Source organism: Durotheca rogersii (genome assembly GCF_024521655.1).
Source record: "Durotheca rogersii strain YMJ 92031201 chromosome Unknown GGS23scaffold_5, whole genome shotgun sequence".
In the NCBI taxonomy this organism is placed as follows: Eukaryota; Fungi; Ascomycota; class Sordariomycetes; order Xylariales; family Xylariaceae; genus Durotheca; species Durotheca rogersii.
The window spans coordinates 2241032-2266542 of record NW_026251236.1 but is presented as its reverse complement, the minus strand read 5'-3'; the positions used below and the strand labels follow the sequence as shown (position 1 = coordinate 2266542).

Below are 25511 nucleotides of genomic sequence, written 5' to 3'. Positions count from 1 at the left end.
CACGGGGAGCTATGTCAGTATGGCATTAACCGGGGTATCTGACGTCAAGCCCAGCCAATTAGACCTCTTGAAGCTCTCCGGATTGACGCCGCCGGGAGCAAAACCGTGTTCACATCGAGCTCTCTAGAGCTTTGCCTTGTACCGCTTAACCACATAGGGACATATCAAACGGGCACCTTTCCAGCTCTACACCTGAGCTGTCGCTCACTCACTCACAACGCACCTCTTTCTCCTACCACGCACACTGTCCCCCACCTCGACGTCCCATTGCTTAGGCATACCTACGCTGCCCACCTCAACCGCTCTACAGGGGAAAGGGGGGAATAACCAGCAGAAAAAATACCCGAGGGCGGAAGTACATCGCCATCCGTCCTTCTCAATGTCGTGATGGTGCTACTCTCGAGCCAACTGACAGCTCTGCTGTCATTCCTTTCCCTTTCCTTCTTCGTTGGCCCCTCGGTCTGCGAGGCTCAGGATGCCCCCGCCGAAGGCCTGATCAATGGCGAGATCGGTCGCTTGAACAACCAGAGTCTTCTATGGGGCCCCTATCGCCCCAACCTGTACTTCGGTATCCGGCCGCGAATACCGCTGAGCTTGACCACCGCCCTCCTATGGGCCAAAGTGGACAACTACGTCGACGTTCAGAATGGTACGTTGTATAGACACCACACTCTATCTCATCTACCCCCCTAGCAGCCACAAACCGTGTTATTAACCCGGGCGCCTCTAGGCTTCCGCTACACCTGTGAGCAAAATGAGGGCATGGCCGGCTATGGCTGGGATGAGTATGACACGAGGAGGGGTGGTGTCCAGTCTATTCATGATTCCGGAAATAAGATTGACATCACAACCGAATTCGTCAAGATTCCCGGCGGCGGTCATGGCGGTAGTTGGGCAGCTCGCATCAAGGGTGTACCTCGGGATGACGCCCCTGTCGACCTCAAGACTACCGTGCTATTCTACGTCGCGTCCGAGGCCCTGGGCGAGCTGCTTGACGTGTCCGGAGACGGCGACGACAATGGATACGACGGCGACGTGACTTTCACCGGCCGCTCCGAAGTCTTGGGCGACTACACGCTAGTCGTTACCAAAGGCAAAGGCGGGCATCCTACTAGTGCTCATGCTGTATCCGCAAAGAGGGACGCCGAAAAGACGACGGTGAAGTCGCTAACTACCCCCCTGGAGCATCTATGGCAGACCAAGCAGCTATTGTTTCAGCAGCTCAAGGCGGGCGTCGATGAGGTCATCCAGGAATACGGAGCTGAGAACGCACCTCCTCCCTGGCAGGTTTACCAGCTCGTGAACAAACCCGCCTCGGGGAATGCGCATTTCGTCCAGAAGGTATTCGAGGGGCCCTTCGAGTTTGACGTCCTATTCTCGAGCGGGTCTGCCGGCAAGGCCACCACGAGCGAAGATTTGACCCGCGAAATCCAGTCCACCACCGATTCTTTCGGAGACCGTTTCGCGGACGTTTTCGCCCCTCTAGCGCCATTCGATACCGACAAGTACCGAAAATTCGGTCGAAGCATGCTCTCGAACCTGGCGGGGGGCATCGGATACTTCTACGGACAGCAGGTGGTCGATCGGTCGTATGCCCCTGAATATGACGAGGAAAATGAAGGATTCTGGGAGGAGACCGCTGAGGCTCGTGCTCGAAAGCAGGAGCAGCTTGATGGGCCGTATGAATTGTTCACTAGTATTCCGTCTCGGCCTTTCTTCCCGCGCGGCTTTCTGTGGGACGAGGGTTTCCACCTACTTCCCATTGCCGACTGGGACATCGACCTTACCCTCGATATTGTGAAGAGTTGGTACAACCTGATGGACGACGACGGGTGGATCGCCCGCGAGCAGATCCTCGGCGACGAAGCCAGGAGTAAAGTCCCTCCGGAATTCCAGGTGCAATACCCGCACTACGCCAACCCCCCGACGTTGTACTTGGTCCTCGAAGCGTTCGCCGAGAAGCTACAGAAGTCAAACGGCACTCAACGCGTCGGCAAAGAGCACCTCTCTGAAGGCTCCGTCCTCGAATCTGCTCACGTCGACAACCCCGCTCTGGGGGTGGAGTATCTACGCAACCTATATCCTCTCCTCCGACGCCAATTCCTGTGGTTCAAGAAGACCCAATTCGGAGACATCAGTAGCTACGATCGGGACGCGTACTCGAAGAAGGAAGCCTACCGCTGGCGCGGCCGATCCGTCCAGCACATTTTAACGAGCGGTCTCGACGACTACCCACGGCCCCAGCCCCCGCACCCCGGCGAGCTGCACGTGGACCTCATATCCTGGATGGGCATGTCGGCGCGAGTGTTAGCCAAGATCGCTGACTTCGTCGGCCTACCTGAGGACGTACAAGAGTACGACAAAGTGTTCGACGGTATCGCGCACAACCTAGTGGACCTTCATTGGTCCGAGGCTGCGGGCTGCTTCTGCGACGCCACCATCGACGCCTTCGAGGAGCACGTTCTCGTCTGCCACAAGGGCTACATCTCCCTGTTTCCGTTCCTGCTGGGCTTGCTGCAACCCGACGACCCCAAGCTCGGCCGGCTGCTGGACCTGCTTGGCGACGAGGAGGAGCTCTTCAGCCCCCACGGCATCCGCAGCCTGAGCAAGAAGGACGAGTTCTATGCCACCGACGAGAACTACTGGCGCAGCCCCGTGTGGATCAACATGAACTACCTTGCCATCGTGCAGTTACGAGTAAGTTTACGTCTACACTAATTATACCCCTTTTAATGTGTCTGTTTATTCTCCCCGTCCTCCTCTGCCTTTTGCCTTCCGCTCCCTTAGTGTCGCCCACTAACAAGCGCCTCTCCCGCCGACAACAGAACTACGCCCTGCGTCCCGGTCCCCAGGCAGCTAGGGCCAAGGACCTGTACGTGCGGCTGCGCCGGAACGTCGTCGAGACTGTGTACGAGAGCTGGGCAGAAACGGGCTTCGCCTGGGAACAGTACAACCCGGAGACGGGACGCGGCCAGCGGACCCAGCACTTCACCGGCTGGACCAGCCTCGTGGTCAAGATCATGGCCTTCGATGACCTGGGCTCCTTCATACCGCAGACCACGGGCGAGGGCTCGGCGGCGTACGAGGAGCCGGAGGCGGAAGGGCAGGATAGGGAGGGAGCCGAGGGCGAGCAGCATGCCCGGGATGAGCTATGAGATATGCGGATGGGAGGAGTATCAGGAGACCGGCTATCTAAGATAGAGCTAGACTGTAGGTAGTCAATACCACTGATGTCTTACCGTCGATACGTAAGCCTATTAAATTCAATCACTGCAGATAACGAGCTGATTGTTGTCACCGGAGTAACCCAGGTGCCGAGATACTCCCGGGAAGAGGGACAGGGGGGAGGGCAGACAACAGGAGTAGCAGGTAATGGTTGAGACCCACTATAAGCCTGGCAGCATGGCGCTACTCGCAGTGCTGGTCGCCGGGTATCTTTTCTCTTTTTTTGTAAAACAAAAAGAGATGACCCGGCTAACGTCGAGTACGGCGGATGCGATGAGGCGGGCGACGAGGGGAAGGACGAGACGGAAAAGATAAGACAGACGGTAAAACAGCGATTCTCCGTATTGTCAATGCTACAGCGACTTAACCTAGCCTATCCTGCGCCTCAGCTCCATGATGAATGAGCCGGTGTACGCTTGCCCCTCCCCCCCTTTCCCCCGCCCCTGCAAACCTGCCCAGTTCCCATGTGCCACCGTTGAGTGTGCGCCAACCCCAACAACACCTGCCCCGTTCCGATGGAAAAGAAATGCATAGCTGGCCGAGATGCACAGATGCGTGTTGTAGGTATATCGGCGGGGGGGAGCCCGGTTCCGCCTCGGTCGTACATGACCGTCCTCAAATGCACAAGATTCCCAGTATATACCGATCTCCACGAAGGGTTTGCTGAGAAAATATAGGTACGTATACCGTGTGGCGGGCAGCGCGCCATCGCGCTTACACCCCATCTTCGAACACGCCCAGCGGACCCTTGAGCTTCGTAAACATCTCGTCGCGCTCGCCCTCGGGCGTGCTCAGCGCGGTGACGGCGCCGCCGGCGCCGATGTGCCAGACCTCCAGCGATGGTTTTGGCTGCGGCTGGGGCTGTTGTTGCTGGTGCGAGCGCCGGTCGTCTTCCCCTACTACCGGCGGCGGCGGCGGCGGCGGCACCTCGTCGTCCCAGCGGAACAGGCTGCGTATCGTGACGCTCCAGTCGCCCCGCCCCGCGGCGTCCATGTAGCCGACGACGCCCGAGTACAGGCTGCGTTCGTGGCGGGGACCCTCGATCCCGCGCAGGATCTCGCAGCTGCGCTTCTTCGGGGCGCCCGTCATGCTGCCGGGGGGCAGGGTCGCCGCGAGGACGTCGAGACCCGTCGGAGGGGGTCCCTGCGCTTCCCCTCCGTCTTCTCCCTGTTCGTCGAGAACCGGCAGCCGCCCCTCGACGACGCTGATCATCTGGAACACGCTCGCGTACTCCTCGACCTTGTTGAGCTGGGGCACGGCGACGCGCCCGGCGCCGCACACGCCGTGCAGGTCGTGGCGCACGAGGTCGACGATCATCAGATTCTCCGCCTCCTCCTTGGGCACGTGCAGGATGGCCTCGGCTTCGGCGAGGGTGGCGGCACCTCCGGCGCCACCGCCGAGCGACTTCCGCACCGTACCTTTCATCGGCCGCATCGAGCACCGCCCGTCTGCGGCGAACTCGAGGAATCGCTCCGGCGAGCTGCTGATCAGTGTCGCGCCGCCGAGCCGCACGTACGAGCCGAACGGCGCCGGTTGCCGCGACCGCAGCGACCGGTATAACTGCCACGACGTCTGGGGCGGCTTGTCTGGCTCTAGGGGCGCGAGGTGGGAGATGTTTGGCGGGCTGCGTGGCCGCGTGATGTGCGTCTGGTCCGTGAGGCAGAGCTCGTAGGAGTCTCCCGACGCGATGAAGTCTTGGCACAGCTGAACCTTGGACTCGTACTCGTCCGCATCCGGTACCTGTATGTGTGGCCTCGTAAATAAGCCTTTGGGTGTTGTCGGCGGCGTTAGTTGGCTGAGCTGTGCGCGCTTGTTGAAATCTGCTCGAAGCCCATCTGACCATACAGTCGAAGCTAAGAGTTTCTGGGCGACGGAGTCCGACCAGGCTTTCCCTTCCGATGGCAAATCCGATAGATACTGAATGCGTAAAATCCCCTGGGTGTGATCCACAACAATGCTCTTGGTGACCCAGGCGAAGCAGAGATCCGGCCTGTTATGGCTCCTCTCCTCGTGCAGTTCGACATCTATACCTTCTAAGCCCAACTCATAAGTAGTAAATCCCATAAAGCCACCGAGAAAGGGCTTTAACTCGTCACCGGCAGCAACTCTGCGTCTACTCCAGAATTCGCCCAGCATTTGCCATGCCGTCTGCTGAGAACCTAGAGGTATCTTCTCGCAGGCTTCTTGCGAGGACCCCCCGGGGCGAGAGCAACGTGCAGTCAAATGCCTATCTCCTACCCTGTATTCCAGCTTTATGCCTTCATCAACGTCTAGGGCGAGGATGCTGTACCGCCCTCGTACATCGGCTCCGATCCTGTTAGCTTTCGCGCTTGCAGAATCGAGAATGATGATGTCTCTCCTATCGCCTTGGAGTATCTCAACGATATCGGGAACTTCGATATGTAGTGGGAGGTCCAGGGTCCTCGAACCATAGCAACAGTCCATCGCAAAAGAGGCTAGCTCGCTGCTGCCGTTTATCCACGAGAAATAACCGTCAAGATCACGTCCCGTGGGCACACCCGGGCCGATGCCGTACGCGCGAGGTTTTGGCAGTCTTGTGATACTACCCAGCAAGGTAGGAACGGGGTCCCTTAAGCGATGATTCACAAGATTCCATTGTCTAGCCGCCCGGAACCAGTTCTTGATGACTTTGTGGCCGGTAAGCTCGGTACAGACTGATTCTGGGTGGTATTGCAAGCCCCAGAATGGTTTCGATCGGTGCCTCACGCCCATGAGAATGCGCTCAACATGGTCGTCTCGATTCTCATATGTCCAGGCCAAAGGAACTAGGTACGGCAGGCGAGCAGGAGGCGTCCACTTATGCGCGACCCAATCGTCTGCGGATATGTGGCCTTGTCCGATATCAGCATGGAGGCTATGGTAGAGGGTGGCCTTGAAGGGCGGAACGCCGTGGAATATGTTTCCCTCGTCCAAGCCCGGCTGGCCTATCGCATGGTCGATTTCTCGAATCATGCCGTGGAGACCGGTCTCGAGCCTTTTCACGACAGCGCCACAGCTCACAACAAGACTCTGGAAACCGAGGCATATCCCGAGAACCGGGACTAGGTCTGCCGGCTCAAGGTCCCATATGTATCTCATGAGCCCAACGTCCCGAGCCACATCCGGCGACCCGGGCCCCGGGCCGCACACGACGGCATCGTAGCAGCGTAACAGGCTGGGCAACTGGCGTGTGAGGAGAGGGTCGTCCGGACGGAACCAAGGCGGGTCGATGGGCAGGATATCAACATGGGCATCTAGAATCGTGGTCAGGAGAGAGACAATGTTGTGACTGAACGAATCATAGGCGTCGATGAAGAGGATTTTAGGAGAGCCCATGTTTACGGTGGTGTCGGGGTCCTGATTCTAATTTGGTTGCACATGGCGAGATCTTGAGTCTGACGGCCCGAATTCCAAATTCAGCTGGGAGAAGTATTTACCTCAGTCGTCAAGGATGAGCCCGGAAGGAATTTTTTTAATGGGATGAGATCAGTTGCACCGTTGAGAGAGCGCGAGAGTTGAGAGGGAGGGAGGTATATATTTTTTGTAGCTGATGTAATATCCTGTCCCACTGGGGTACCCCCAAGCACACGACGATGAGGAACGAATATATATAACACCAATCGAAGCTGTTTAACGTCGGCTTTTCTCGAATGGATCTCGTCTCTTGTAAATGCGCCATTATAGTCGTAATAGGTGCGTACGTACCTACGCACCTAGGTGCCTCCTAGACGGGTGTACACGTACCTAAGGTACCTCTATCTAACCTACCGTAGGTACCCGTCTACCTAGAATTGTTGCATACCCAGGTACCTCGTATGTACCTAAGATACCTAAAGGTACCTACACCGTCTGCTGCTCTCTTTCTTGGAGCACCTGAGTTATTCTATATAGATACCTAGGTAGGTGCTTACTTAGGTATGTTTCCTTACCATGAACCGTCTCGAGAGGTTTCTTGTGCCTTTTTCTTCAATTTCCCGAACTCGTTCTCTAGAAAGTGGCGATGCCTCAATGAAACATTCTCGCCCATATGCAATAGAATAGACGCTCAGCTCGTTGCCATCGAATGCACCTGATAGGTTGTTAGTTCCGGAGTCTCCCAAGGCAACGTCCCCTCGTGGATTTCTCAGCGGCAACATGACCTCCAATGCCGATTGAGATGCAGTTGCACAGAATTGACAAGGAAAGATGAGAGGCCCATCCTAGGTTGTAATTAACGGAGAGGTATGTTTATTTTAACCAGGCCGGGAATGTCTATGAATGCAGCCTATATGCTTCCCCTCCCTTTTCCTTTATTTCCGCCTCTATTGTATATGAGTATGTCCCGCCGCGAGCGTGATATTGGAGTGAGAAGTTGGCTGGTTTCGGGGCACCGCTTCTACTCGTTGCCCCAGTCAAGTCCGTACCGCGCATCCGAGACCTTGTATTCGCGCAGGGCCTTGAGAGCACCCTCGGCGTCGTCGGCGGTAACGAGGATGTCAGCGTTGCCCGCCTTGACAAACCCTTCGTCGACGGCCGTCTTGATCCACTGTGTCAAGCCGTCGTAGAAGCCATTTGTGTTCAGCAAGCAAACACCCTTGTCGTGGATGCCCAATTGGTTCCAAGTGGCCGTTTCGAGAAGCTCTTCCATCGTGCCGTACCCGCCGGGGAGGGCGATAAAGCCGCTGCCGGGCCCGCCCTCGATCACCTCTTTCGCCATCATCTTCTTCCGCGAGTGCATATCCTTGACCACCGTCGTCCGGCCGTAGACCTCCTCCTCGGGTACGTGGTAGCCGTTGGCGTCCTTCTTTACGGAGTATGTCGAGTCCCGCTCCCACTTAACCAGCGCCTCGGGAATGATACCGTGGACCGCACCGGGGCCGGATATGGCTACTATCGTCTTGGCCACCTCTCCCATCAACCCTACCGTGCCACCTCCGTACACTGAACGCAGGGGCAGCAGATGTATCAGTTACGTTTGCCTGCATGGTTGGGAGCGGGGACGGAGGGTGAGCGCACCTAGGGCGATGTTGTTCTCGGCCATGAGCCGTCCTAAATTCCGGGCAGCTTCCACGTACTCCGGGTTATACCCGGGCGAGGAACCACAGTAGACGCAGATCTTGGCCTGGCGTGGTGCCGCATTAGGGCCTGGGTTGGCTAGGCTTGTCCCGGTTTCGGACGACGTCAAGTCGGGGGCCATCGTGCGCGACTCGCGGTCGGCGAGTGGCTATCGGACAGGGATGGGTAGGGAACTCAAAAAAAGGGTGAATGCGTCAGCCCGCACTGCAGCAGCAAGAAGCCGGCGGTAGTTCGACGGGGGGGGAGTTTAGCAGCGGGAGTTGCTTCGTCGGCGGCTTTCTCTGGTTCAGACAGCTAGGAAGGACGAGAAAAACTAGACATCAGGTGGAAAAGGTTAGAAGAACGGACAAGACGGCAGGCACTAAGACGGATATTTATTGTTCACCAGACACCCCAGCTTGGCACAGCGGTGAACGGGGGCGTGTCGGGAGCGAAGAGAGGAGGAATGCGTCGAGTTATTGCACGAGTCACTTCGGCCAGTATGCGAAACCTGTTAGGACATGCTTGGAAATGGCAACGGAGAGGCAGACGAGAGGACTACCTATGAGTATATGCTTGTGGCGGGAGGCAGCATGCCGGATGAGATCGGGGTGGGACTTAGGGGTGGGTGGACGGCGGTAGATATGAAGTAGTCCTGCGTGTCTCTCTGTCTCTCTCTTTCGAAATGCATGTTTCGTTTCTCTTTTACAGCGCGACCGTGCCCTCCTAGTTTTCTCATTCTTCCTCCCTCCTGCTTCTTATTTCCTTCTCTCTTCTTCTTCTTCTTCTTCCTCCCTGTTTGGGACAGCCGATCGAGCCCAGCTGACTGTAAGCTGTAAGGGCATACGTGCTAGGTGCATAGGTGCCCGGTTACGGGTCACGACGGATGCGAAGAGGGCCAATTGCTGGATGGGGATTGTCGTTAGGCAACGCATCGCACCCGAGTCTACACAGCTAGGCATATACAGCCAGCCACGGCTAGGTTGGCCGATTCCGAGGCATGGTTGCAATCGTCGACTTGGGTGATGTGAGATTGCAGCGAGGAAGACATCTAGTACGTACGTTACTGTTACTACGATGGTGGACGTCGACAGGGAGGGACCTGGCCGGCGCTTATACCCGCTTACACGCGCCAAAGGGAGGAAGAGGTCACCACCGACCTGAACCGTTCGGTGCCGTAGGTACGTATCTGGGTAGGGACCTAACCTGTACGTTGGGATGGAGGCTACGGGGTTGGGGGGGCTGCATGCATACACCCACCTACCTACCTGTAGGTACCTAAGGTACCTTTCTAGAAGACAGGACGTTAGGCGGGTATAGCGGTAGTAGGTATCTAAACTTAGCAATCGATTAAGTCCTCATATCCCGCGCCGTGGTCGGTCTAGGATTCGCCGACGACCCCGCTGCTGCTGTGGATGTACCTACGTAGGTATACCTGGGGAACGTGTACCTGCGCAGGTACGACACCACGACGTAAACCGGAAGTCTACCGTCAAGTACCTACCTAGATAGGTACCTACTATGTACTTCGTTAGGTTGGGAGGTGTGCGTTAGAGGTAAGGGGCCTCTGTACTACCCGGTGTTAGAACCTGCCCACCTGCCCAGCGCCTAATACCAGTAGAGATAGGGCGAGTTTACCAGGGAGTTAGGGACACAGTATGTACCTAGCTAGGCACATTACATAGCGTAATACCCCAAACTGCCATTGCGCGACCTCCAAATTTCATCCGCCCTTTCGTTTTTCTTCCTCCCGACATCCTCCCGCACCACCTCTGTCAGATCCGACCACAACGCCGGTGACGTCTGACCAGAGGCCGCGTCCGCTCTGCCGAAGCGACATAGCAATCTTACCTGAGCCGGCAGCCTACATACGTGAGCAGCAAGGTCGCGGCAGTATCACCACCCGCCATGCCCGAACCAGACGCTGCCCCCGCGGGGGATGCCCGCCAGGAGCAAGGCGTAAGTCAACGCGTTCCAGATCACCTTGGGTTCCCTTGGCTCTGTACATGACTCCCGCGCGCATTTTCAGAATCTATGCTGACGTCGTCCTGACCTTCCTCGCGCCGTGCAGCAGTCTCTCGTGTCGAAAATCATCCAGGGTGTAGCCATATGGATGGGCGTTCAATTGCTGATGAAGCAGTTCGCGGGTGGCAATAAGGCCCAGACGGCCACCACCACGGACGCTGCTGGGAACACTGTCGAAATTCCCGCGGGCACCGGCGCCATTCCTGCCTACCAGCTTCGACCAGCTGCCCTGGACGAGGGCGCCGTCTGGAACCCCATTCCGCAGCGGCTCGCCCCCATCTGGTCCCCCGAGAGCTCCGTCGATATCATCGTTACACTCTCGTCGTCCTTCGTCCCCGGCAAGATCTCTAGCGTCGCGGAGGAATACGTGGCTCTGAATGAGAAGGGTTTCAAGATAGGAAACTCCAGTGACACTCGAGTTGCCGAGACCGCCTTTAAGGTGCCGCAATCTGTCCAGAAAAACGGCACACTTTGGGGGCACTTCTATATTGGCTTGGCGGGCGCAAACCTCGACCCGAGAGAACCTGGCTTTGATCCAGCGGCGGCTTTCCATTTTGTGTATCCTCTGACTCAGTACATACCTAAGAAAAAGGAAGCGAAGACTCGCAACCTCCTGGAGGGTGCGCCGGAACCGGAAGAAGCAGAGCCTGAAGAGCAGACCGCTGGGCCGACTATCGCAAACTACTACCATCCTAATATCACCCTGGCGCTCATCCCCGACTCGGGCATCCTCAACTATCCCCAGATGCATCCTGCTGTACGGCAGTTTGTACATCTCGAGGTAAATCGCAGACTCCCTCCCGAAATGCGTGGCACTGGCGCTAACCGTTCATTATAGCCCTCCGGCGCTCGTGATGGCTCCGGTCAGAACTCGTGGTATTGTAAGCTATCCTCAGCTTCCTATGCTCACGTATCTTTGCTGTGAGAATGTGTTAATGACCTTGTTTGGTAGACCCGATGCTATATGTGAACACATTCTGGCAACTGAGGAGCCACATGACGATACTTAACGAAACGGTCCAGACTCTTCCGCTGCGTCTTGACCTGCGTAACATGAAGAACTGGCAGTTTAACATAATGGCCTCGGTCGACTTCAACTCGAAGCAGCAGGCGCTCCAGGCTGCCTACGGCGGCCCCCTCCCGGGTGGTGGCGACGGCAGCGAGATTGAGCTCATCAAGGAGATGTTCGTCGACACAAACCCTTATCTCCTAGGTGTGACGGTAGTTGTGAGCATTGCGCACCTCATCCTCGAGACGCTCGCATTCGGGTCCGACATCGCCCATTATCGGAAGAAGAAGGACAATGTTGGAATCTCGGTCCGGTCGATCCTGGCCAACGTATTTATGCAGGCGGTCATATTCCTCTACCTCATCGACAACTCTCAGAACACGAGTTGGATGATTCTCGGCTCCCAAGGCATAGGCATCCTCATCGAGTTCTGGAAGGTTACCACCATCGTCAATGTCCGCGTGCGACCCGCCCCGCCGGGGTCCTTGATACCGTATCGGATAACCTTCGAAGATAAGTATAAGCTGAGCGAGACGGAGGAAAAGACGAAGGAGTACGACGAGATCGCCTTCAAGTACATGTACGTTGCCAGCGTCCCCCTGCTCATCGGCTACGCCATCTGGTCCTTGGTCTACGAATCGCACAAGTCGTGGTACTCTTACATCCTGGCGACGTTGGTCGGGTCGGTGTACGCGTACGGATTCCTGATGATGGTGCCTTCGCTGTACATCAATTACCGCCTCAAGAGCGTGGCCCACATGCCGGCGAAGGCGATGATGTACAAGTTCCTAAACACCTTCATCGATGACCTCTTCGCCTTCACCATCAAGATGCCGTTTCTGTACCGCCTGGCCACCTTCCGCGACGACATCATCTTCTTCGTCTACCTGTACCAGCGCTGGGCGTACAGGATCGATTACACGAGGGTCAACGAATTCGGCCAGGGCGGCGAAGACGAGTCCGAGGAGACCAAGGAGAAAGCCAAGTCGCTGCCGAAAGCTGATGTCGCCGCCGAGAAGGTAGGTGGAGCTGCGAAGTCTAGTGGCGCGGACACGGGCGCGGCGAAGAAGAGGAAGTAGCTGGGTGGAATCTTGGGAGGATAGGTCCGCATTTCTATGTCGTAGGTATGTAAAGGTACGAATCCATATTTTCTGGGTGGGGAGGTGGTCATTTCGCGTTCATTCGACGGCCCGGTAGGAGGGCATGGGTGGTTACCTGGACGGGCCACCGGCGGCCATCGCTGCTCAGCGGCATACTGATGTTATGTATCTGCACCGTGGATGGATAGTAGCATTTTGCAGGATCCAATCCCGTATAATGGTCAAGCGGAGGTTCCCATCGGCGATTCGAGGCATACCCGCCAGGACGGATTCGTTCAGCCCTAAACTGGCACCTAAGCAGCTAGCTTGGGTGCTCTAATCAGCGAGCCGCAAAGCCTTAGGTCCTACATGCATATCCATACTATATGTATGGGGATGATACCTCAATGCAGCGAAGGTGGTGTAGGACTTTGGGCTGTCTTGGCGTTTGGAGATATCCTTGCATTCTGGGTCGCACACGTCGCGACATGCGCATACACATGTGCACCTACGTACCTATTATAGCCTACCCACCTCTCCCTCTCTTATACCTACACACATATATATATATGGTCTTACCCGTATGGCCCCCTTGATTTCGTTGCCTGCTTACCCTCCATGCCCATCGATATATATGGTGTGCTCACCCCTATCTCGCAGAAGGTGAGGTGTCCACAACCCGAGGGGCCTACCGGCGGCTACTAGCCAACCCGACCAACTCGACCGGATTTGCGTATTTCGAGGACAGAGGGCGGGGACCGGCTTTACCATGGAAAGGACATATTAAGTCTCATTACTGGATACCACCAAGGTCGACGACCTGCCCCCGAAATGACCGAACCCGTTGCCCCTGGCGTCCCGACTATTACCGGCAACTTGCACATGGCATCATGATTAGCTAATAATAGCAACCAGACTCCCCCTGACGGCATTCCCTGGTGTCTTATCGCGCGCACGCGTGGCCCCTGTCTCCCCTGCCCTCCCAGGCATTGATAATCGGCGAACGCCCAGCCAACCCGGCCGGCCTTTAGCTGGTAAACGAATAACTAACTGCCGCCTGTAGTCGACGCATTTGTCCGGTTACAAGCCTCTAAAGAAGCACCGCCCGCCCACGTCGCCGCTGGGCAGAAACGAGAGAAGGAAACGGCAAAGAAGCTTGGCCTGCTCCGCTACGAGGATTGCCCTGCCTCCCACCTCCCCCCCTTCCCTCCGGGGCGCTCTTTTTCCCTTCGTGCTTCTCGTTGGGAGCACCCGTCCTCGCCTTCTCAGAGGAGGAGGTAAGAGGAGGACATACCCAGAGGAGAAAGAGGAGGGAGCCGCACGAGAAAGCATCGCGGGCAGGGATATGAATCACGAGACCGTTGGTTCGCTTCTGGCCGTCATCGCGAATTCGCTCAACGATGGCCTCCGCATCATGATGTTCGCCGACAAGAAGGCCTGGGGCCCGGACGAGTTCGAGCAGCTGCGCCTGCTTGAAGAGGCCCTCGACGAGGCCAAGAAAGACTTCCAGGAGCTTCCTGACCTCGTCAACGGCCGTTTCTACTACGAGAACGATCGTATAGGTATGTGGCATTTATTTTCTTCTTACTTATTTCCTCCGTTTCCCGCTCTTCCCCTGGCAAATCCTACTTCTCACTCTCATCAATCATACATGTATACAGACTCTCCCTCCCCTCATCCCTCCCTACTCAACTCTCCGGGTTCCTGCATCGTCACATGTGTGCTTTCCCCCTTGCCTATGGGTCCGTCTCCACACCCTCGTATTTATTTCTCCGTGATCGCATTTCCGAGATGAGGTAGCATGCGAACGAGAGCCGGGACCAAAGGAATTCCAGAAGCTACCCGAATAGTTGCACCCAGCTGACCCCCTCCCCTTCTGCAGAGGAGTCCCTCGAAGACCTTCGCATCCTGTGCACGCGGTTCGAGCTGCACACGCAGAACTTCAAGGACTGGGTGCGCAACGGGGGCGTGCCGCCGATCGAGGCGGCGTGGGCGCGGGAGACGGTGACGCTGCGGACCGAGCTGCACCGCGCGCAGTGCCGCGCCGCGCGCCGCGTCCACAGCGCCCAGCAGGTCGACAACCTGTCGGGCAGCCCGTCGCGCTGCCTCGGCGCCCTGCAGGTCTACCGCGTCCAGCAGCAGCAGCACCGGCAGCGCAGCGACCCCCGCAAGCGCGAGGACGAGGAGCGCCTCGCCTGCGCCCGCGCCGGCCGCTTCGAGCGCTTCGGCAACCAGAACGTCGCCTTCGTCTGCGACTTCTGCGACGGCTTCCTCATCTGGGACGACCTGCGCGCCATGCCGACCACCCGCATCCGCATGAACCCATCACCATCATCGCCGCCGCAGCCCCCCCTCCCCTTACACCTGGGCGCCGGAAACGCCCCGGCCTCGGCGCAGGGCGGCAGCAGCAGCAGCAGCAACAGCGACCCGGGCGACCTCGAGTCCAGCAGCAGCAGCAGCACGTGGCAGGCGCGGGGGATCGCGATGACGAACGGCGAGACGAAGACGGTGGTGTTCGCGCCGGTGGCGGTGGCGAACCACGTGCCGCCCGACGTCGGCGACTGGCGGTCGCGCGTGCTGTGCCCGTACTGCGACGAGTACTACTACGAGGAGCAGGGCGACGACGACATGGAGCGCGTCCGGTACGTGCAGGACGGCAGCGGCTTCGACGGCATCGGCGCCTTCCAGGCGCACCTCGAGTGGAGCCACGCGCCCATCGTGCCCAGCATCAGCGCCTCCAGCTGCCAGATCATGTAGCACGCGCCGCGCCGCGCCGCGCCGCACCGCCCTCCGTCCCCCGCCTCCAGAGAGGGGTGAGGGCGGCGGGAGGCGAGGGTGAATTCCCCCGCGCACTCGCGCACGTCTCGCGGCGTTCGCGGGAGGGAACCTGGTTGGCCTAGCCCGCGCGTTCTTACCGCGTAGATTGGGTTTATTGTATATTTTTTTTTACCGTGAGATGGACAGGAAGGACAGAAGGGGAAGCGCGCGAGGAGGAGCAGGAGGAGGACTTGATGGCGTTTTAGGCGTCCGCATCGGAAAAGAGAGGACAGGCAAAAGGAGCGTTCAAGTTATTCCATTCCCAGACTCGTTTGACTAGATACAGATACTACAACTACTTAGGTTAGTTAAATAACTTAATTAATACGGCACACGGGCACAGAAGCAGGCGGGCGTCGGCTCCGTGGGAGCTGTTTAGTTTACTTGTCCCGGACCCGGGGGATGATAATTCTAGAGTAGCAGCAGCAATAGTAGTAGCATTATTATAGTATTTTATCCTGCGGCGGGAGACTTCGCTCTGCCTAGAGAACAACGACGTCTTGCCGCGAGAGAACCCGGCGCCATCAGGGGGATCTCGCCCTAGGTCGGGACAAATTCTCTTGCTTCATACACGACCGTCCCACACACATGTGCCGAGGCGTTAGTGGCATAGCTCACACACCTCGTCCCGCACTACACCAAGAGGAACCCTCGTTCCCAACAGTCCATGCACCCTACGCCCCTCTCTCGTGTGATGCCGTTTTTCGATTATTTGTGGATGAATATCGCACCCACGCAATGCCCCAGTATGTACAACACGCGCTCCAGCCCGTCACGTCGGCGGACAACGACACCTATCTCGCTTCCCCAACAAATACACATAGTGTTCTCGGCATCTCAATCTCTCCGTGTGCGTCTCCGCGGGCGGGCCAGAGCGGGCGTGAGTCGGCGAACCTCTTCCCTTCTTAACCGATCACCGCGCGGCGATATGAGCGCAGCTTCTGCAGAGCGGGGGGGCAGCAGACATCAGAAGAAGCGGAACCAGACGAAGACGAGGACGATGAGGACGAAGGCGCCGATGGGGGCGTACTGCTTAATGAGCAGGTCCCAGTTGATGCGGACGGCGGCCTTGCGGTAGCGGCGGGAGTCGTCGCGGAGGCGGGAGCTCATCTCGCCCATGCGCTCGAGGGAGTCGCCGCGGTAGAGGAGGTCCTCGATGTTCTTAGTCATGACCTGGGTGACGTCGCGGAGCTCGTCGTTGAGGCGGCCGAGGCCGGCGTTGCCGCCGCCGCTGTTGGCGGCCGAGGCGGCGGCGGCGGCGGTGCGCGCGTCGGCGTAGAGCGCCTTGGTGCGCGACATGTACGTGTCGAACTCCATGAACGCGTACGGCCGCAGCGACGGGTTGCTGCGCACCTGCTGGGGCCCGTACGTCTGCGCGAACTCGCTGCTGAGCTCGGCCAGGTAGGTGAAAGCGAGCTTACGCGGGTACGCGCGCTCGCTAATGCAGATGTATACTATGTCTTCGGAGATGAGGTAACTGGAGCCGGGGAGGTCAGTTAGGAGGGAGGGGGGGGAGACGGGATGGGGTGGGGTGGCGCGTACTGTATGGTGTAGTTGCCGCTCTCGATGCTCGCTTGCGGTTCGGCGTTACGGTTCAACCTCCGTAATATGATCTTCGTTTGCGACTTGACTTCGGCGAGGGGGGAGTCTGACTAGCAGCGATGAGGGTAGACATGTCAGCAAGAGGCACTCGTTTCTCTCCTAGGGTGTGTACGGCACATCTCAATGGAGTGAAGGAGGCCTACTTGTTCATCGTCGACAGATGCGCAGAGCATCAAGCCTAATTGTAGTAACAGGGATCAGTTCAAGTTCGAGCTTGAGCTTCGTAGATAGAGGCAACTCTCTGTCACGTACCGTCGCCCAGACGGGCTATCTGCGTTGACCGAATCATCTCTGGCTGCTATGTGGGTTTTCTGCTGGGTAGGATGGGTGTGGTTCGATCTGGGGGATAGGCCTGGGAAGCGGTCGCGTGTTGGGTTGGGTGTTGCGTTTGGTCTTGGTGGTGTGGGAGGTAGGAGATATTCAGTAGTATACGTGGTGAAGCTGGCAGCTAGGAGGACGCCGCCGGGGCTAATCTCAATCGCGTACGTGTCTTGAACCTATAAACAGGCAAGCCGGCTCAGGCAGCTCCAACTGACAGGCCGACGCCGTTGCCCCTCTTGTTCCGTACGCAGGATGTCACACTGCTTGTGCGACCCCCTCAGATTTCTGTCTCCCTCCGGCTTCTATTCAGTTTTGAGGCATTGGAGGGCGCGATGCGTGGAAGATAGAAGTGCAAATGGGTATAGGGGGTGGATTCAGTGTCTGTCGTCTTTGCGCCGCAACGGTCTGTCAAAGAACTGGCTGGTTCGGTACAGGCCGTTAGTACCCACCGAGGCACTTAGCAATTGAAGGGGTTGACGATCTAGGTACCTCTATATAGGAGGTACCTATATGAGGTACTTAAGATATATGTTGACCTCATATAGGTATATCTATGTACATATCCCTAGGTAGGTACCTTAATTATCTTATTAATAAATCAGTAATGATAACATCTCCTCGTATTAGCCTACGTACTTAGGGTAAATACTTCTATGCCTACCTAAGGTGGGTAGGTAATAAGTACCTAGGTACTTGAATGGAAACCCTTTGCTTAGATTTTAATTTAGCATATTTCGATACGCCTAAACCCTCCTGGAGGTCTCTTACTACACATACATTATACACAGTATATGCATTTAATAAAAGTATTAATATATTAAGTAGTTATAAGGTACGTTACCTCTAGCATCTTTATTAATGTTTCAGGTACATAAAATTAAGTATCTTACTTAACCTTACTATCCTCATTCTATCAACCAATCAACAGCCATCCAGCCAACTACTAGGTTAGGTACCTAAACAACTTAACCCTTCGACTTACTTGCGATAATCACAGCAAAGAAGACATTACAGAAACGACGAGCCTGTACTTTTCTACTTATTTACTCTTTTCTATCTCTTTACTCTTTTTTTCTCCCTCTCATCCTCCCTGTTCAGCGTCAGCTACTACACACGGACAGCTTCAGGGCTTAATAACGCATACCATCAACTGGCTACTTAATCAATGTTAGTGCTGCTGTTAGGTTAACGAGAATCCATCTGAGCTCGGCGATGAGTTAGGTTCGCCCATGACAACGCCGATTTCGATTCTCTCATCTCCTACTCTAGGTGCCGTTGACTTAAGGCCCCTCCCCATTTTTCCCACCGCCTCTCTTGTATGTCACTCATGGCTTGAGACCTCTCCATCCCCCCTTTGACAAGTTGCCCTCCTGTCGTCGATCCTCATCCGCACCATTCACACATCCTGGCCATGCCTCCTCGGAAGCGATACGCCCATAATACCATCCCCTGGAAGGCACCTGGCACAGCCAGAAAATCTGCACGGATATCTAAGGAATCCTCAGATATCCGTGATATTCCCCTCTCAAATGATTCATCTTCCGATGAGTTGTCTTCTCAGAGAATCCTTACCCACAGAGATGGCAAGCTGAAGGAGCTGGAGGTCCCTGTGCCACAAGAAGATATTGTTGACGAGATTATTGTCTCTCATCCACGCCGGATCACGCCAACCCCAGTTCCCACCAAGAAGGGGACTCTGGATGTGCCTAATCCCGGCGACGAGGAAGATGAACTTGCTGGTGAAGCGCCGCTTGTTAAACGACCTAGACCTACAATTACTATCGTCACAAGGGATACACCGTCTCGCAAGAGCCGATCCAAATACGATAACCCTGACGAGATGCTCACCAATCCCCGAGCACCATTGGCCACTGCCAATCTTCGAGTAAGCAGAACCCCTAGAGACAAGCTGCAGGGCACCCGCCTCCTTTCTCCCCTCACAGCACACCCGGGCTAACGAGACGTCTAGGATCTACTATGCAGCAGCAAGGCATGGGACCTGCTAGATCCGGAGGAGAAGCAGGAGATTTTATCCAAGTTTCCAGACCAGAAGGATATCCTCGACGTAGGAACTGAGAATGCGAGGCCAGACATCCAAGCACTCAGAAACAACGACAACTTCCGTAATGACATCGCGCGGTACCAGGAGGATCTGAGCAAGGGTTGTCACGACCCGGAATGGATCCAGCAGGCGCGGAGCGCACATAGGAAGCGAGAGCTGGGCTTCTATAACGACTTCCTCGCCGCTCGCTTCGAGGAAGAGTGGGACATGAAGATGCCCGGCCAGGAGCGCGACGACAGCGACGACGGCATCCGCAAGACGGACGAGGCGGATGAGGAGCAGCAGGGCACGGAGATGTCCACGCAGGAGGACTCTGCTCTGAAGAGCTGCGATGGCGAGTACTCGGACAAAATGTCGGTGCAGGAGGGCAGCTCCCAGAAAGAAGGTGTCGGGGAGCACTCGGATACTATGTCGACGCAGGAGCACGGTAGCATCGAGGTCAGCCAGGAGTCTCGTTCAGATATCGTGATGGCTCTGGGTGACTCAGAGTAGATGGTTTTTACCAAGACACCTACTATAACGAAGAGACCACCGTTAGATTCGGCTCTCACATACCGGACATCGTGAAGAAACCGAGCAGGAAGTGACACGTAAGTCTAGTGCTTCTCCCACCACGCCCTTCTCGCCCTCCTTTTCTCCTTCATCTATCCATCTGCATTGATCATCGTCCCGTTTCTATCCCCCAGTAGCGTACTAGCTAGCCTGCCCACTTGGCGCAAACACCCAGCTTTCCCTGCCTCGCTGCAATCATCACCACGTCGCTGCCGCCATTCGGACTTAGGCACATGTAGCTCCCTGGTAGCCTGAGGCCGATATACATCATAGCATATTACGTATCGCCTGGTACCAGAGCAGACCCATCCCTCGCAGCCTTTCCCTATCCGCCTCTGTCTTGGGGCAAACTCACTTCTCGACGCCTCACCGCATATGCCGCCGTCTCCTCGACTACCCCCGTCCCCTCCAAGGATTCGACCCGGCCCCACGAGCACCCGCGCACCCGTAGGGACGTGCCCGGTGCACACCTTCCCTTCCCCTCCCCTCCCTCGCTTCCTCGTCTTCCCGTTCCGCAGAGGGGGGGGGGGGGGGCAAGCAAATACGTGCTCGTGGGTGAGAAGGGAGGGTAGGCAAGGGGGAGGGGGAAGTTGGCAGCACAAGCAGCAGGAATCTTTGCTCCATAGCAAGCGCGGCAGTTGGCTTGACACGGACGTACGAGGCATGCCTCCTGTCTTCCGACAGGGGGGTTGGGTAATTATGGCGGCGCCGACGGCAAACAGTAGGCCGTACTCTGGGCGTGGGCGATCGTACTTCTCTGAGGATTTCGTCTTCAGAAATCTTCTCGTGTCTCTTGTTTCTGGTCTTCTCTTCTTCTTTGACGTTCGCTATTTTACTTGTACATCGCTTTCGCGCTACTCGCCGCCCTCCTCGTTCCCCTCGCCCCTCTCCTCTCCTCCTCGTCCTTCTATGCCGACGTTCGACGTCGCTCGTACGTATGTCCCCCGTGTCACTTGTCCGCCCGTTTAACCAAATCCACGTATTCGCCTGTCTAACTCACCGACCCCCTATCGCGTACGCTGACGACGCACGGCCGCCGCGAGTGCCAGATCCTCCTCTCCTTTGCGCCGAGCACGGCATCCATCATGATCTCGGTGTCGCTCCGCTCCCGGCGGCCGGGCCGCTTCTGCTTCCCCGAGGTGGTGCTGGGGCTCCACAGATGCGTCTCCTCGACCGAGGCCGAGATCTCGAACTCGCCGCGGCACAGCGCCGTAACGCCAACAACGACCTCTGTCTTGGATTTTGCCTCGACGAGGGGGAGCGACTGCTGCAGCGTCCCATTCCAAGCGAACCGGCGCGTGAAGTCGAGTGCCACGTTTACGGGACGGTGGCGCAGCGATGGCAGCAACCGCAGGGTCGGGTGGATCGGCTCGTCCATCCGGTTCGTGATGACGACTCTGACCCGTGCAAATTCGTCCACGTAGACCGTGTTACGGCCTCCCTGCGAGGAGCCCTCTGTTTGTGGGTCCTCGACGGAGACATCGATGCCGACTTCGTCGATTTTGATCGCCTCGACCACGCGTGGCGCGAGGCGGATGCCGCGTAACTCGATGTTACCCTCCCTTGCTGGCCCAGACAACGTTTTCCAAGAACCTGACAGCTTTTCGAGCATCTTCTCCCGGTACCAAAAGGCCTCCCGGTTACTTCTCTCCGTTTCCGGTGTGATCTTGCTAGCGCTTACGACGAACTGCCGTTGACGGGAAGGGTTAAGCGCTGGTATCGACGCGTGTGGATTTTCTATGTACACCCTCGGCACCGGAAAGATGACGCGGTTCGTGTTACCCGGCAAGATATGCTCTTGAACCATGATCCCGTTGTCAGCCTTTAGGCAAACCTGCATATCGCTTGGCCAGGCGTTCCGCAGATCGAGCAACAGTAAACAGTGCTCTTCGTCAAACTGCGAAGATTCCATCTCCACGCCCTCCGCACCTAGGCGGCTCCAGATAGGCTTCGGCACGACACCCTGCACAGGTAAAATATCCATCCTCGCAAGCTCCACGCTGGCATTGACGGTGATAGTCAAGTCGAGGCAGACTTGACGCGTATGGAACTGGTCGCTAATCTCGGCCTGGGGCACGCCAAGATACGCATAGTCAACTTGAATTGTGCCATTGGTAAGGCCGGGCTTTCCAAGAATCTCAAAATCAAAAGTAGCCGTCGCCCCAGGCGCTATATACCTTTTAGAATCGTCGATCTTGCGTAATCTCAGTGCCTGTTTCCTGGCTAGGATGAACTCATATTCGTAAAGCTCGGCAGGGGTTGCGTCTCTACTCGTTAGGGCTGTCTGTAAGGGACCTTGGGTCGAATCTTGGAAGGAGAAAAGCAGTAGGTCGGCCGGCGTGGATAACGACAGATTTTGAAGTGTAACAGAGAAGACTTGCAGTTCCCCTTCTAAAACCATCACTGACGATTGGATGAGAGTAGTAGATTTAACGACAAGAACAGGCTGTGCGGAAATAACACTTAGCCCAATGTTGTCTGGTTGTAATGGAGGCCCAGAAGATGGCAATTGTCTATTTTGCCCCAAGGCGTTCAATCCAACCCCCTTGGTTTTAATCTCTGTATCCGGAGCCCAAGGATGTGGGAATATTGGAAATCTTCTCTCGCGGCATCCGTGTACTTTTACAATCGCGCCGGCAATCTTCAATGAGCCCGCTGCCCTTGGTGTTCCGGTGAGTTTGAGGACCTGAGTACGGTATGGCCCTAGGGTAGCAGTTGTCGTAGACGACTCGAATTCGGCCCCTTCAGTATCCAATTTAATGCTTTCGATCTCTACGTCGACTTCGTACGGGTTCTGAAGCGTAACTCTGAAGACAGCTTCTTCTCCGGTAACCAGGGTCCTTTCTACCACGGTCTTATCCGACGCTCTCGTGAACGGGTTATAGATAAAGGGATTTACGTCCTGCGAGGTGCGTGCAGTTGTTACCCCCGGTAAGACATTCTTAGAGTGCGGTATTGGCGTCCTTGTCGATGGTAAAGGATCCATCGTGATCCCCCGTACTAGGAACTCATCCCAGTATTCCGCACACAGATGGCCCAGCCCTAGTCTCTGCGATAAATTAGATGTTTTGGATATATTCGTCACCAGCCTGATCTGCTCCTCTCTCGTGATTATGGGGGCGGCATCTTCGCGACGTGGTCCTGGGGCGACACCGCTGCCGGCCGTACGCAAGAGATCGCTTGAGAACTTCAACACCCCATTGAAGTCCGGTAAAGCTTCCGAAAAATTGATACACGCCCGAAGGATATTGAGCTTCGCATTGGTAAAGCCGAAGTGCCTAGCAGAGGACTGATCCTGAATTCTCGAGATAACGGCGTCGTCTGTATCACTCAGCCGAGGCGAATCGCTAGAAGATTGGCAGATGGAGCCGTCAACGCCGACGACCCCGTGAACCTTGCAAAGGAGCCCGAGGAAGGCGTCGATCCCATACTCTATATCTCCTTCTCCGAGATCCAGGGCCCCAGAGCCGTTCCCGTGCCCATTAGCGGCGACGCTGAGAGCTACTAAGCCGGCGGCAGGGTGTATGCCGACTTCGGCGGCCCCTCGCGTCCTCGCTTCAACTAGTCCTCCGATCAATACAGACACCAATTCCCGCACGACAAGAGCCTTCTTCCTGTGGAACCCTAAAGAACCGAGGACAGTCGCGATGCCACCGAGAATAATTGCGCGGTCCACTGTCGTGAGCAATTCGGGAGCAGACGAGGGGAATGCTTTGAATAGCATAGTCGCAATATGCGTGCGAGGCGGCGTAATAGCTAAACGGGGCAACGCCGTCTGTCTTTTCGGGGGTGGCTTTCCGAGGACGATGCTGTCTAGCGATTTCTTGTCGAGTTTCCCGCCACCTAAGTGGATGGACGTGAGGAGGCTGCAGAACCTGATGATGGATTCCGAGACTGGCAGTGGAGGGAGCTGTTCGCCAGATATCCGCGAATACAACCCTATAATTCTCTCCAGCAGCTCCGGGAGGGTGTTCTGGAGGATCCGCATGTACTTTGGTTGGTCATCGTCCCCTTCTTCGAGCTCTGGCCCTTTTGATATACTGCTAATAGACTTATCATTCGGGGGCAGACACACCGAGGGAACTTGGAATTCAATTCCAGCCCAGCCAAGCAAGAGCAGGCAGATTGCAATAAGTTCTAGCCCTTTTCCATGCCATAAATGATCGTTCATCGACTTCGCGATTGTTGCGCCTTCGATTAGGTCCTTTAGCGCATCCGTCCATCGACCTGCTTGAAGGTACATGGACCCCACTATGATCATCACTCGTCCTCGACTTTTATTCCTCCACCTCTCATTTATACTGCCGGACCCGAAGCCTTGCACGGAGACCTTGTCTTGACTAGCCGGTGGTTTCATGCTTTCGGCGGTCCCTGGCCGAGGTGACGGCTGCTGCTCCGGGCTCGCTACCTCGCGGTTGTTCCCACCCGAGTCGGCGATATCGTCAAACGTAGTGGGGGGGTTAGACAAACCACTGCGGACAGGGGTCGTCGGTCGCGCCGAGGGTGTTGAATTACTCGATCCAAAGGGGAGAGACTTAAACGGCGCCGGCATCGACATGCGAGCGTGAGTTTTATCAGCGGCGCCGCTAGTAGATGCTGACCTAGTAATGGTAGGTATCGCAAATTGCGAATTCCGCCGCGCTGTCGGGTTCGCGTCATCTAAAGACCAAAGGGATGGCCCATCTAGCCCAGGCCTCGTTGGCACCTGGCCAGGGGAATCTACGACGGTCATCCCCTCGAAGGATTTGGCCAGGGTTGTCATCTCGGCCAGCAACATGGAAGATATGTCACACATTATGGTCCTAATCGTCGTCCTCTTCGAGTGCTCTACCGGCGGAATTGTTTTAATGCCTTCGGGGATGGGGATGGAGGTATCGCTCGGCGGCGCGTAGTCGAATATCAGCACCTGGTGTGCGAGGATTTTCGGATAAGCATCCCTCAGACTTTCAAGTTCTTGATATAATGTCCTGATGTTCCTCTCGACCATGGTTGGCGCATACCCGTTGACCGACTGCCTCTTACTAAACGCCACGTTGTCGAGCTCTTGGCCGTCGGCTATGGCGATGATTATGAGAGGCTCGCGGTAGAGCTCGAACGGGACGAGGGAGAGGTGAGATGGGGGTGGTATGTAAGTGACGATATCGTAGAACATGGCACCATCGGGAAATGCGAGAGGGGTGAACATATCTGAGTAGGACGGGGTCGTCAGTCTGGCAGCGCTCCGAACATAGTCAACACGCGGAACGACTTACTCCGGTTGGGTCGCCCATCGGCGCTGATGTCGCGAAGCTGGACGACATGTTCCTCGTTCAACCTGTGGACGAAGGAGGCAAACCTGTCCCGTTTAATCTGGCCGATGGGCAGCGCTAATGCCCGTACCTTCGCCGGGGCGATGGGTAACATAGAGTCCAAGCTCATCCTAACATCTGTCGCGACCTCCAACTAACATGACAGAGCAGCCGCATGCCTATCAGAAGGATGTGATTGGTATGGAGAAATGACGGGGAGACCCTCAGTGTATCGCAAAATGTCGTGTCGCTTTCGTAGATCAATCTCGGTCGTTCGTGATAGCCGGTAAGCCCGCAGATATGGGGCGCAAGCACTCGAACTCGATGTTTAGGGCGAGACGCGTGAGTATCATGCTCAACTGCGAGGCTTGTCGAGAGTGAGTGTCTGAAGGAGAGGATTCGGGAAATGTAACGACAGCTTGTTGGAATGCCCGAGTTGAGCTCCTGAGCCTCGTGCGCTGCCGCCCGCGGATTGTTAGCCAATCAAAACCCCCAAG

The 25511-nt window shown here is 56.4% G+C and overlaps 8 protein-coding genes across 8 annotated transcripts; 4 read left to right on the top strand and 4 right to left on the bottom strand.

The window, feature by feature from the left end:
* The first annotated feature begins 94 nt into the window (after positions 1-94).
* Positions 95-3390, top strand: GGS23DRAFT_432764 (glycoside hydrolase family 63 protein). Its single transcript, XM_051513860.1, has 3 exons — positions 95-649; positions 731-2697; positions 2826-3390. The coding sequence occupies exons 1-3, from the start codon at positions 388-390 to the stop codon at positions 3153-3155; spliced, it is 2559 nt and encodes an 852-aa protein (XP_051374261.1). The 5' UTR covers positions 95-387; the 3' UTR covers positions 3156-3390.
* Positions 3391-3939: 549 nt separating this feature from the next.
* On the bottom strand, positions 3940-6561 carry GGS23DRAFT_604039 (para-aminobenzoate synthase; the record flags this gene model as incomplete). The annotated part of the gene is made up of 2 exons (XM_051519553.1): positions 3940-4086; positions 4153-6561. The coding sequence occupies 2 exons, from the start codon at positions 6559-6561 to the stop codon at positions 3940-3942; spliced, it is 2556 nt and encodes an 851-aa protein (XP_051374260.1).
* An 868-nt stretch (positions 6562-7429) lies between these two features.
* GGS23DRAFT_559738 (uncharacterized protein) lies at positions 7430-8908 on the bottom strand. The gene is made up of 2 exons (XM_051515838.1): positions 8221-8908; positions 7430-8145 (listed from the first exon to the last, which is right to left on the bottom strand). The coding sequence occupies exons 1-2, from the start codon at positions 8399-8401 to the stop codon at positions 7601-7603; spliced, it is 726 nt and encodes a 241-aa protein (XP_051374259.1). The 5' UTR covers positions 8402-8908; the 3' UTR covers positions 7430-7600.
* A 1071-nt stretch (positions 8909-9979) lies between these two features.
* GGS23DRAFT_559734 (cleft lip and palate transmembrane 1) lies at positions 9980-12952 on the top strand. Its single transcript, XM_051515837.1, has 4 exons — positions 9980-10218; positions 10331-11065; positions 11123-11165; positions 11237-12952. The coding sequence occupies exons 1-4, from the start codon at positions 10168-10170 to the stop codon at positions 12370-12372; spliced, it is 1965 nt and encodes a 654-aa protein (XP_051374258.1). The 5' UTR covers positions 9980-10167; the 3' UTR covers positions 12373-12952.
* A 559-nt stretch (positions 12953-13511) lies between these two features.
* On the top strand, positions 13512-15493 carry GGS23DRAFT_432623 (uncharacterized protein). Its single transcript, XM_051513859.1, has 2 exons — positions 13512-13934; positions 14255-15493. Exons 1-2 carry the CDS (start codon positions 13718-13720, stop codon positions 15127-15129), a joined length of 1092 nt encoding a protein of 363 aa, XP_051374257.1. The 5' UTR covers positions 13512-13717; the 3' UTR covers positions 15130-15493.
* A 113-nt stretch (positions 15494-15606) lies between these two features.
* Positions 15607-17682, bottom strand: GGS23DRAFT_559728 (snare-like protein). Its single transcript, XM_051515836.1, has 4 exons — positions 17044-17682; positions 16935-16969; positions 16732-16841; positions 15607-16666 (listed from the first exon to the last, which is right to left on the bottom strand). The coding sequence occupies exons 1-4, from the start codon at positions 17078-17080 to the stop codon at positions 16156-16158; spliced, it is 693 nt and encodes a 230-aa protein (XP_051374256.1). The 5' UTR covers positions 17081-17682; the 3' UTR covers positions 15607-16155.
* A 220-nt stretch (positions 17683-17902) lies between these two features.
* GGS23DRAFT_559727 (Asx homology domain-containing protein) lies at positions 17903-19724 on the top strand. Its single transcript, XM_051515835.1, has 3 exons — positions 17903-18279; positions 18334-18997; positions 19082-19724. Exons 2-3 carry the CDS (start codon positions 18524-18526, stop codon positions 19664-19666), a joined length of 1059 nt encoding a protein of 352 aa, XP_051374255.1. The 5' UTR covers positions 17903-18279; positions 18334-18523; the 3' UTR covers positions 19667-19724.
* Positions 19725-20304: 580 nt separating this feature from the next.
* GGS23DRAFT_559725 (Trs120-domain-containing protein) lies at positions 20305-25478 on the bottom strand. The gene is made up of 2 exons (XM_051515834.1): positions 24979-25478; positions 20305-24913 (listed from the first exon to the last, which is right to left on the bottom strand). The coding sequence occupies exons 1-2, from the start codon at positions 25142-25144 to the stop codon at positions 20718-20720; spliced, it is 4362 nt and encodes a 1453-aa protein (XP_051374254.1). The 5' UTR covers positions 25145-25478; the 3' UTR covers positions 20305-20717.
* Positions 25479-25511: the final 33 nt, after the last annotated feature.